Source organism: Ursus maritimus, unplaced genomic scaffold, assembly GCF_017311325.1.
Source record: "Ursus maritimus isolate PB19 unplaced genomic scaffold, ASM1731132v1 scaffold_3, whole genome shotgun sequence".
NCBI classification, from domain to species: Eukaryota; Metazoa; Chordata; class Mammalia; order Carnivora; family Ursidae; genus Ursus; species Ursus maritimus.
Window position 1 is genome coordinate 39770817 of NW_024425563.1, and position 12054 is coordinate 39782870.

A 12054-nucleotide genomic window follows, 5' to 3' on the forward strand; every position below is an offset into this window, starting at 1 on the left:
AGGGGGTGGGGAGATGGGGTAACCGGGTGATGGGTATTGAGGAGGGCACATATGGTGATGGGCACTGGGTCTTACATGCAACTAATGAATTGTTGAACACTACATCAAAAACTAATAATGTATTATATGTCAGCTAATTGAACATAATAAAAAAATGTGCAGAGTAGCCAATGACAGAGTGGTGGGGCCTGCACATCCCACCTAGAGCAGCTTCTTTTTTTTTTTTTAGTAACAGCTGATTGATTTTCAACACAGCTTTATGTTTGTACATATTGAGTTAAACATCAATTGCATGCGATTTTGTTGTTTCCTTTTCACACAATTCTTTTCTTTTTCATTTCAAGTCCCAACCTAGACCCAGTAGAAACCTGAACTTAATTCAAACAGTTCTTTTTTTTAAATTTTATTTTATTTAAATTCAATTTATTAACATTTGGTGTATTATTAGTTTCAAAGGTAGAGTTCAGTGATTCATCAGTTGCATTTAACACCCAGTGCCCATTACATCAAGTGCCCTCCTTAATGCCCATCATCCAGTTACCCCATCCCCCCATCTCCCCTCCAGCAGCCCTCAGTTTGTTTCCTATTGTTAAGAGTTTCTTATGGTTTGTCTCCCTCTCTGAATTCACCTTGTTTTATTTTTCCCTCCCTTCCCTATGATCCTCTGTTATGTTTCTTAAATTCTATATGAGTGAACTCATATAATTGTCTTTCTCTTATTTTGCTTAGATATTACCCTCTAGTTCCATCCACGTTGATGCAAATGATAAGATTTCATTTTTTGATGGCTGAGTAATATTCCGTTGTATGTGTATACACACACACACACAATATACAATGTGTAAATGTAAAGTCCTGTAAAAAATGTGTATATATACACACACACATAAATATATACCACATCTTCTTTATCCATTCATCTGCCAGTGGATATACGATAGAGCAGGCATTTCGATAAAAGTCACTGCCTAACCGAACCCTTGGCACAGGGAATCAAGGTTACAACTCCATCGGCTGGTGGATTTAAGTCCCTAACACACTCTTGTGTTGGGTTACTGTGGCTTTAGAGCAGTGTTCTCAAAGTATGGCAACCATCAGCAGCACCTGGGAATTTACTTATACGAATGCAAATTCTCGGCCTCACCCCAGACTTACTGAATCAGAACCAGAGTGGGGGAAGGGGCAGCAATGTGTTCGAACAGACCCTCTAGGAGATTCCAATCACTCTCAAATTTGAGACTGATTTAGCAACATGTTCTCAACTGTGGCTGGACATTGGGTCATCTGGGAGCTTTAAAAATCCAGTTGCTTGGTTCCCACCCACAGTTTCTCATTGAACTGATTTGGGGTACAGCCTGGACATCAGTATTTTTCAAAGCTCCCCAGAGAATTTTCAGGTGCATCCAAGGTTGATAACTGCACTTCTAGGGAGCCTGTTGAAATGCCCACCTACTCCTTTCTCCTGGGTGGGAGGTGAGGAGTGGGAGGCATGTGTCGTTTGACAGAGCTCCCAGGTGATCTGTACCAATCAAACCCTGCCTCCCCTTGGAGAACATGACCTTAAACTACCAGCCTCATGAAATATCCTTGAGAGGGCTTTTCGTGGACTGAACATTCACTCGATGTGATTTGTTTTAAAGGTTGCTTTTAATGCCATATTTGTTCAGCAAATGTAGACGCTCATATAGCACAAATATTAACTCCTAAATTCTCAAAGGCTTTCCCCACAATATGCCATCTGGCAAGCATTATTGTAATCATCTCTTTATTATCCACACTAATGAAGGACTAGCATGGCATTGGTAATTGAAAAATACAGATCATTTAAAAATCATTCAGGCTAGTGCTGGCCCTGCTTCCCCAACGAGGAAGCATTCAGGGGTAGAAAATATTGACTGATGACAGTTTCCTGCCTTCCCTGTGGAGGTACTAATACATCTTATTTTAGTCAGAAATTTGAGCGATAGAGGAAGCGAGAGGCTTCTAAATTATAATTACTTTTTTCTGAATAAAGGAGTCTGTTTTCTCAATGAGAAGCCAAAAGCACAAAGCAGATAAACAGTGAATATATTTAAAATGCATTTGTACGTTGGAACCAGTGGATTCACAGTGCGCTTTAGTAATAGTTTGCATTGGATTTGAGGAATCAGTGGGTCTGGATTCTAGATCTTATTCTGCTATTGCTTGTGTTATTTGAAATGAGCCATTTCAGCCACCAGTGGGGCTCCAAATGTCCCCATCTAGCAGCATCAGCATCTGAACCCATTATAATCCTTCTGAATCAGAGACTATGGGCTGAGACCAGGACTTGGTGCTTTAACAAGCTCTCCAGGAGATTTGAATGGCAGTTCAAGTTCGAGCATCACCACTCTCCACCAGGGTGTAGTTTTCGCATCTATAAAATAAGGCTACCAGCCTAGATAGTATCTGAAGGCCATTCCAGCTGTCCAGTGGCCTTGGTGTATGGCCTGGAACAGGCTGAAAGATTCTCAGTCTTGGGCCTTGAACCTTTCCTTGGATGTGTGATTGAAATAACTCAGCTAAAAAGTTAGCAGGTGGGTAGCAGAAGAGAAACAGATCTCTGGGAACTTGATACCCAAACACCCCCTAGAATGTTCACTATAAAATAAATTGTGCTATCTTCAACTGCTTGGTACCATTTTCCCAAAGTGAAAAACCCAGTGCTTTGGAAGGGGAGGCAGACGCTACCCCCTTCTCTGGGGGCCGAGAGCTGTCTGTTGTGATTCACGGAGCGGCGCTTCTACAGGAACTAACAAATGGTGTCTTCGAAACATGTACGGGGTACACAGGCTTTGCAGTAAAACAAGGAAATTTCAAGCTATTTATCAAAGCTCTTGCAGCTTCCGTTTCAAGACAGGTGGAAAAAAATAACATGGAACAAGAAAAGAAAATAAATCTGTATCTACAGCATCTCATAAATAAGAAAGGAGTGGGGAAGCTGTTGGCCTTGCTGGAGTCTCAGAGTATTTTTGTCACAGCATAGAAAGCTTTCAAATGTTTTGGCGTGCAATTCATATACTTTTTTTCATTATCAAAACCTGCGGTTGTAAAATCATTTCACTGGCTATTAAAATCAAAAGAGAAAAAGGAAACAAGCCTTTCAGAGAGAGGGAGACTGGGAAAATGATACCTGAAGTTAAAAGAGAGCAAGAGAGAGAGCGAGAGAGTGAGAGAGTGCATAGTTCATCCACAAATACAGAATAGTTTTTTTCATCTGAAATGCAGTGATGCTTTATAATTTAGGGCAACTCATAGGAAATCAAAGGCAATTTTCTAATTGGCCTTTGTTTGGTAAGAGCCTATTTGTTTTAGACAATGGGGCATGGTTTATTGAACATGAGAGAGACTTTGTTCTGTTATGTCTGGGAGGGATGGAAAAATTATAGCTTTTATTAAAAAGGATGGGTCACAGGCCCACTTTGCCTGAACGAATGATGTTGATTGAGTGGAACCACAGCCATTGAGGACCTGCATTGGTCGTCTTTGTGAAATTTTCAGCAGTGTCCTGTTGACCAATGACTTGCCACTAAAATCCTGGTTGAAAGCCTGTGCTCCGAGTTCAGATTCGGCCTCTGCCACATACTGGCTCTACAACTTTGGCCAGCTCCCCAGATACTCAGCCTGGTTCCTTGTCTTTCACAGCAAGATAATAACGGAACCTACTTTGTGGGAGTTTTATGAGGATTAAGAGTTAGCATATGCAAGGCACTTTACATTATGCCTGACGTGTAGCAGGCATTATTGTATGGGGGCTATTTGCCAAATAGCTATATGTCTCTTTAAAAGAATCCTAAAAATAAATTACATTATTTCTTGAGAGCAGCACCGCCCTATTTGATACCCTCCATGTGTGCCTAAGGAGGGGTATGATTGATAGGAGGCTCCGTGCGGATCCTGGGAGCACAACCGACACAAGACAGATGACTCTTGAGCCGTGGGGACCTGCTGCCTGGTCAGCTTCCCTGACATAGCTCTGCGGGGTTGTTCGAACTGGATTCGGAGGAACTAATTTTTGTCATTTGATTTCCTTTTTGTGCGTCTATTTTGGGAATGAACTCAGACCAACGCTAGAAATAGGTCTGAAGTAAATGTCATGTTTTTCTCGCTTACATTTGGCACACTCTCCTTTGTTGGCTGGTCCATGTTCATAGCAGCTAATATTGATTAGCCTGTATTTTTCTCAAATACACTTTTCTCAGGCTATGTGAAGTGTAAATGCTAGCAGTACCAAAATAAATGCATTCAACTTATAAGCCTGTGGTAGGGAACAGAGTAGGAACAAAAGCATGCTGAGACATATTGTCCAAACAAGACATTGCCTGTTCTGCCAAATCCAAGCTGTGAGACCCTGGGCGAACTCCTTGTCTCATCTGAGTGGCGGTTTCCCATCCATAAAAGTGGGGGTAATAGTAATGCCCGGCGCCTAGTTATTATTAGAGAATACATGGAAAGCACCAGCTAGTATTGGCCCTCAGGAAGTACTCAGTAAATACCAACTTTTAACATGTTACTTTAAAATGTTGAAATCTAATGTATCAAAGTCAAAATAATAAATTTATGTATAATGCAGGAATTCCACTCTTCTCTTCTAAAGAACTAAAGCCATCATAAAACCTTTCATTATAAGTTACTTTTTAGATAGAATCTCTGGTCGTTTATTTCCAGCCTTTCGATTCCCTTGTTATTGAATACAAGTCTGACCCTCTTATTCCAGTGAGTATCAGATGAAGGCTGAACCCCACTGCATTTGATCTGCCCAGTGATTTTCATTTTTGTTACAATTATATTTATTTTAGAAGATGTATCTTTCTTACCATAAGTGGTAGTACTTTGGTGTTTTAAAATCTTTCCAACATCTTGTTTTTTTAAGATTTTATTTATTTATTTGAGAGAGAGAGAGAGCACAAGCAAGGGGAGTTGCAGAGGGAGAGGGAGAAGCAGGCTCTCCGCTGAGTAGGGAGCCCAATGTGGGGCTCAATCCCAGGACCCCGAGATCATGACCCAAGCCAAAGGCAGATGCTTGACTGAGCCACCTAGGCACCCCAAATCTTTCTAACATCTTTAATTAGAGTAAAATGCTTAAATAAAATATTGAAGTCACTGCACTGACCTAACTTGCTATAGAGATATGGATAGAGATGCTCTTGAAATGGGCCAGTAGGCAGCATCACTGTCCTATAATTTTAGATGTCCTTTATTAGCGCATATTTTTTTTTCAAATCAGAATGGAAAAGACAGTTTAAATGTACTCTTCAATAATGTAGAAAAGTGTCGGTTGTTTGAAACTTGAACAAGTGAGCAAGAAGGCCTTCTGTACTTGAATTAGAAAAAATTGCAGTGAACCAAAATTTCCCTGGCAAGTCAGAGATTCAAGCTGTTTATTAAGAAATATTCAGGAACAAAACAAAAATAATGTAGTTACATACGAATTACCTGGGTTATGAGGTAAAAGCAGTATTCTTTATTATCTCTTTAACATTTCTTTTTCATCTCTTGAACACCAAAAAAAAAAAAAAAATGACTTTCCTTAAATCATTGACCATTTGGATCTGAATTTTCAGGACAGATCTTGGTGATCATTTTTAACAATTCACGGTGGAGAGTGGCTTGCTGCTCCGAGCAGCAGTCTTGTGGTGTTTACTGAGTGATCATGAGCATATGGAGAATTTGCTGGGCGTATTTATAACTATTATTCTTTTTTTTTTTTTAAAGATTTTATTTATTTATTTGACAGAGATAGAGACAGCCAGTGAGAGAGGGAACACAAGCAGGGGGAGTGGGAGAGGAAGAAGCAGGCTCATAGCGGAGGAGCCTGATGTGGGGCTCGATCCCACAACACCGGGAACACGCCCTGAGCCGAAGGCAGATGCTTAACCGCTGTGCCACCCAGGCGCCCCTGTAACTATTATTCTGTCTCTGTGGCTCTTGGCACTGTGTGTAGTGACCACAAAACCAGAACGCTGCCCGACAGCAGGCTGATGTTGGGACCGTGTAGACGCCTGAATTTTATCAAGTGTCTGTACTCAGAGGCCTTCAGATGGTGTAAGCCTGGACAGGTCATGAAGTCCATGGGCAGGTGTGGCCATACTTAGCCCTGACGCATGAGGATGAGGAAGTAAAGGCGCAGAAGGGTGAATGCCAGAGATGTAGCCTCATCCCGGGTCTTTCTCCCCAAACGCTGTTAGTTCCACCAACAGCACAGCCCTCGGAAGTGCAGTTTTTACATTATTTTCTTTTCCCCACATAGTCCTATGTCTAAGAATAATCTTATATTTCGCTCTTCAGTGAGTTTCCTAACCCCGGATGGGAAAGTGCACCTGTAGAAGGGAGCGCCCACTGCCACCACAGGAGATTCACATGAAGATAGAAAATGTCATCCTCCTTGATTATTTGGAGCTGGAGAAAGAATTAACCCGATCAAACATTTTGTTTTAATCACAGAATCATGTCAACCCTGCCATGGACTTCACTCAGACGCCTCCTGGGATGTTAGCCCTGGACAATATGCTGTACTTCGCCAAGCACCACCAGGATTCCTACATCCGGGTAAGCACGAAGTCTTTCAGCTGGTGTAGGTTTCCTACTGAATTTGAATTTCTGACTCACAGATACGGAGGAATTACCTTTAGACGAGTGGCTCCAGAGTTTTGGCTTTCCCCATTCAGTAAAATAAATATTAAAATTAAATGAAATCAATAAGGACACTTGAAATCAAGATTTTTAACTTAAATTTTCTCACGTGATGACATTAAAAAAACAGTAGATACAGGAAAAATGTCTTGTATATAGTTCAATAATGGATTATGACAAAAACTCTTAGACTTAAATAGCAAGGAAGAGAGATGAACTATCCACCCCAAACCTGCACAATCCCAACTTTAGGGGAGAGACCCCTGAGGCTTATTCCACTTGTTGGAAAAGAGACCGAGGATTCTCTCTGTTCTGCTTCTGTTCAGTCCAATGCAGGAGGCACAATAAGATAAACAAAAAGAAAGAGAAGAATGGGAGTGATGGGGATGGAAGAGAAATGCCTTCTTTCATATTTCATAGCAAACTAGTGAAACTCCCACAACCGAGAGAGAGACTCCGTTGTGGGCGGGACAGAAGGAAACGGAAGTTGAAGTTGGCCGAGTGGTGTGCTGAGTGGGCCGCGCAGGTTTGGGAAGGACCAAGTGTGAACCAGCAGGAGCCTAGGGACGGTGACCTAGGGCTGCCCCACTGGAGGCCCTAGATTTGTGCTGACCCCTCTTCCCTGTCCTCAGGGAGAGGGGCCCAGATTCAGTGGGATTGAGGTATATCATCCAAGATTGAATTGGAGGAGGATATGAATAAATGGGCAAGGGAATTGGCGAGTGGTTAAAATGATGACTAGATCTCAGCTTAGCAAATACTTGATGAATGAATTGCCTAATGCAGTAAGAGTAAGGCTCAAACTAGAAGATGAGTTTATTATTCTGACATTGTCTATTGGATCCCTCTTGGCGGCACTGGCTTCCTGGACACTGGGGTTCAAGACCTGGCACCGTCGTGGTCTAGTGATGTAAATGTGCGCAATTCCTTTTGTCAAGTTTCTTCTCCAAACAAGGGATCAGTACTCCCCCAGGGGGCATTTAGAAACATGTGGGTAGATTTCGTCATTGCCTTGCCAGTGGGGTACTGCTGGCCAAAGCCTGTAATTCATGGGATACTCTGCATAGTGAAAGATTGTTCTGCCCAGTAGCGGCCCCCTTGAAAAAAATCATGCCAGATTTCTGAGTTCCCTGTCGGCATGATATTTTAACTTTATGTGTTTTTCTATATATGCAGTTTGACAAGCTTTGATTTATACTGAAATATTATTTGTAATTTGATTATGTAAAGGATTTTATGCATTCCTGTGAATGGTCTGGATCAGGTGCTTGGTCAGAAATGCAGTCTTTCATAAGAAAATTATTTTTTCATGAAAGTTTAATTTGGCTTATATATGTGTATATTTATTGCACAGGTTTTTTTTCTAAGAGTATAATCTGCTCTCACAGTAAGTAGATTAAATTTTTGAGACCATATAGTATAGCCTTGGAGGGTTGAGTGTGTGTAAAAACAAGAAGCCAAATAGAAATTGAATTTACCATTAACTGATTAATCTTTGTGGATGAAAGTTTCTAAAATTAGAGCTTATTGATGCTGAATGTATTATTAATTGCATAAGAAGCATATGCCTCATGAAAAATAATTTAACATTTGGAGCCCATTTTCCTCAATGCATTCTCTAAACTGTTATAAGTAAAATCAATATATGGCCACCTGAAAGAACTTTATATCTGATTGGAACTTAAAAGAAAAAAAAAAACTATTTGTGAAGAAAAATGTGGCCCTTTTTGTCCACCTGCCCTTTTTTTAAATTATTATTTTTTTCACATGCTCCTTTCTTTACTGATTAGACAATATCTTTATGTGATCATATTTATATCTCTACATCTTTAACTGAGCTGTCTGTTATTTTCTCAAAAGCGTCACTTTCCTGATGTTTTCTGTGTCCCATCTGACTTTGGGGCATTTACTCCCGGATGGAAAGCCAAAGCCGTTTACATGAACAATTGGAGTTAGGGGTTCACATATTATATCTGAGGTTTCTGCAAGGAAGTTTTGGGGTAACTCTGGAAACAGTTATCTCAGTAAGTGAAATAGTGGTACAGGCGGTGGAAACCGTCAACCTAGACAGCTAATTAAATTTTGATCTATGAGCTGAGTGGTCTCTTTTGAAACATAAAAATGGGTTCTTTTTAAAAATAAGTTTATATTTTGATGAAATTTGCTTTGTTTTTGACCAGGTAAATCTCCTGTCTGAATGCAGTTATTCACTTATTATTTATATCTTTCATTTGATAAACTCTTATTCTGTGCCTGAATATGGCCTCACCCTTCACTTTGCCAGTCACAATTACAGTTGAGATCTTTAAAAGGAATTGTAACACACACATACACACCTGTGCACAGGCACACACACGTATTTCCTCTTCGCCCGACACCCCTCTCCAGCTATCCTGTTCCCTTAAACACCATGTATTTGTATTTTTCCAAATTGTTCTCCTGCCAAATGAGAACAGCCCTCACCCCCCCCCACCCCTCTACCTTCATTTCATCTGCCTTTCCATTGACAGTGGACACTGTTTGCCATTGACCAGTTTTTTCTTTTTGCCTGAAGCCAGTCCTGTCTGTCTTGGTTCTCTTCTTGTCCATTTCTCTTAGTCTCTCTGGTGGGTTTCTCTCCCTCTGCCCGTCCATCTAATGCCCACTGTCCCAAAGACTCAGCTGTAGACCTTTTTTCTTCTCAGTGACTCAGGCTGCCCAGCGGGGAGCTAGGTGATAGGGATTCCCCAAGGAACAAGTCATTCATGAGTCCTGTCATTGAGGAGTTTACTGTTAGAGATGGAAAGGAGGGGGTAAAGAGGTAAATACCTGGCACGTTCCAAGCCACTTGGAATGTATTTTGATTGGCTAGTGGTGGGGCAGGGAGGATACTGGGGACACAGAGGAGAGTCACCAGCACACATGTGGGAGTCAGGTCTGGAAAATTTCCTGGAGGAAGTAACATCTACACTAAGACCTATTGGATAATGCTAGATAATTAGGTGAAAGGAGGGAGGCATGGGAGAGCAATGCAGGTGGAGGGAGACATGCAAACAAATGTGTAAAGAAGTGTGCCTTTTTTAGGGAACTAAAAATAGTATCCTATGGCTAAAATGGGGAGTGCTGATTCTGATCTTGGCTTGAGGCAGATGTGGGCTGGTTCATTAGGGACCCTGGAGGCTCTATGATGGTGTTTGTTTGGACTTTAACCTCAAGGCATTGAAGAATTTCTGAAGTGTTTTATGTAAAGATGAAGTGTGTTAATTTTAGAAAAATCACTTTCCTGCCAGAAAACAAATGTGAAAAATCAAGACTAGAGGCAAAAATAAAATTGGGGAACTTAAGGAGAAACTGAACTAAGGTAGTGGCAGGGGCACTGAGGAGATGCAGTTTGAGTGAATTATCTTTGAACTGAAATAACTGGGCTCTCTCTCTGAGGAAGAGGGAGATACTGGCTTGAGTGAATGGAAGGATGGTAGTGTCATTAATGAGACAGCGTGGGTCTGTGAGGGGCTGGTAATTCGGAGACATCCACACCCTTATATGCATGTGGGACATCTGTCCAGTGGATGTGTCTAGTAGGCAGTGAGATGTGGGCAGCAGAGCTTGAACCCAGGTAGATGCCACATTCTGTAAATTCTGCATCCTTAAACTTGATCATTACCTTTAATCTGTTCATCTAGATTGTTGCTGTATTATCTTAATGGCCTTGCTACTGAAGTCTGGTATCTTCATGCCCACCTTCCATGCCAGCTTCTAAGATGATCTTTCTAAACAGAGTTCAGAACACTTTGGGAACTACCCCTGGCCCACAAGTGTGCCTCTTGTGGTACCTGGCAACATCGTAGATTTTAATAATTTCTTGTTAATCGATTAGAGACTTTCTTTAGTTTTTATTTAAATGGCTTCTTGCCAAGCATTAATTCATTCTTATCATCTGAGAATCATGGGCTTCATTCCTTTTAACAACTACATAAAGTATATTTTTTGCAACATGAGTTTATTGACCAGCAGCCTGGTTTCTTGTGTGTTATTTAAATGTACTCTGTAACTGTGTAGTAATGAAAGCACTGGATGTAATTGAATTAGCCCACACTTGGACAGGCCTAGAACACGAGGAAGAATTGCAAATCTGAGCATCCCACTATGCCGGGAGTAAAATCTGGAGGCATAGCATGATTTCAGACTTCTGGGTCTTATTTACTCTGGGCATAATTGCTTTCGGTTTTTCTGAAGATGCTTCCCTCCCCAGCTCTCTCCACCAAAGCTCTCTCTGTGAGAGGTGGGGGGTGGCACTTGGCTCGCTCCCATGATCCTGCTGTCATTATTTCACAGACAGGATAATGGTACAGAGCTAAGTGTGTTGCATGTTTTGTTTTTGTTTGCTTTTTTGTTTTGCTTTTTTTTCTCCTCCCTGGAGTGGCAATTCTCAATACCTTGGAAGAAAGAAGATTAGTGACTCCACTGGAAATAAAACCTTTGGACTAATAACATGTATTCTTGTTGTATTTAATTATTCATTGGGAGCTGCTGAAAAACCCAAAATGACTCGGTTTTACATTTCGTAAGGGACTCATGTTGGCTATTGTGGGAGTCAAGATTGAGCCACAAAGCAGGAAGTAATGACGAGGAAATCTCTGGGCTCCAAAACACACAGCGGCCAGGTCTGAGAAAGAAGTAGGATCGTAAAAAACACTTAAGACATGCTACCCCTATACTTAAGTATACAGCTATACAAAATACTTCGGACTCGCTACAACTAAAAGAGTGGTTTCAGGATGCAGTTCAGTCTTCACGGTCCCATTTGTCATCCGCTGTTTGATCCCAGAAAATATGTCCCTAGAGAGGGTTGGGTAGCATATAACACATGTTCCGTAGATTAGCTCAGTCTTGAAGAAAATCCCCTGAGAGAAGCATTGTCATCACCATTTTGTAGGCTTAGAAACTGGGATCTGGAGAATTGCAGACAGTTCTACTAGGTCAAATAGTCAATAGACAAGCAGAACTTGCACTTAGGTCTTTGGCCTTCAAATCTCAGGCTCCTTCCAGTCTCCAGCTTCCTGTCTCTGGGCTTGGAGTGTGGTGGACACAGCAGTGCTGTTCTTGAAATGGAGGAAAAGAGGACAGAGTCCAAGACACATGATTAGAAGAAATAGAGAGTTGATGATGCCATCAAGGAAGTGTTGGTATTACTTATAGTTCCTAAATCTAGTATAATCAGGAAGTCATTCTTAAAAGTAAGAGAGGTGATCCCTTCTCTTTCCATTTAACTACAGACTTTGTATACAACATCACATTGTCTTCATTAAATTGTGAATCCTTTGAAAACCAAGGCTGTCTTTTTCCTATATGTTACCATATTACTGAATATGTGATTGAGACTCGAATGATGTTATTTAAAGGAATAAATGAGCCTGGCAAAGG

General features: G+C 41.1%; 1 protein-coding gene across 9 annotated transcripts in view; it reads left to right on the top strand.

Moving 5' to 3' along the window:
* Positions 1-12054, top strand: part of ELMO1 (engulfment and cell motility 1) — a 527822-nt gene that overhangs the window by 239751 nt on the left and 276017 nt on the right. For all 9 annotated transcript variants that reach the window (XM_040644094.1, XM_040644098.1, XM_040644097.1 and 6 more), the window contains one exon: positions 6463-6567. In XM_040644094.1, the coding sequence (XP_040500028.1) occupies positions 6463-6567 (105 nt within the window). The remainder of the gene's footprint in view (positions 1-6462; positions 6568-12054) is intronic.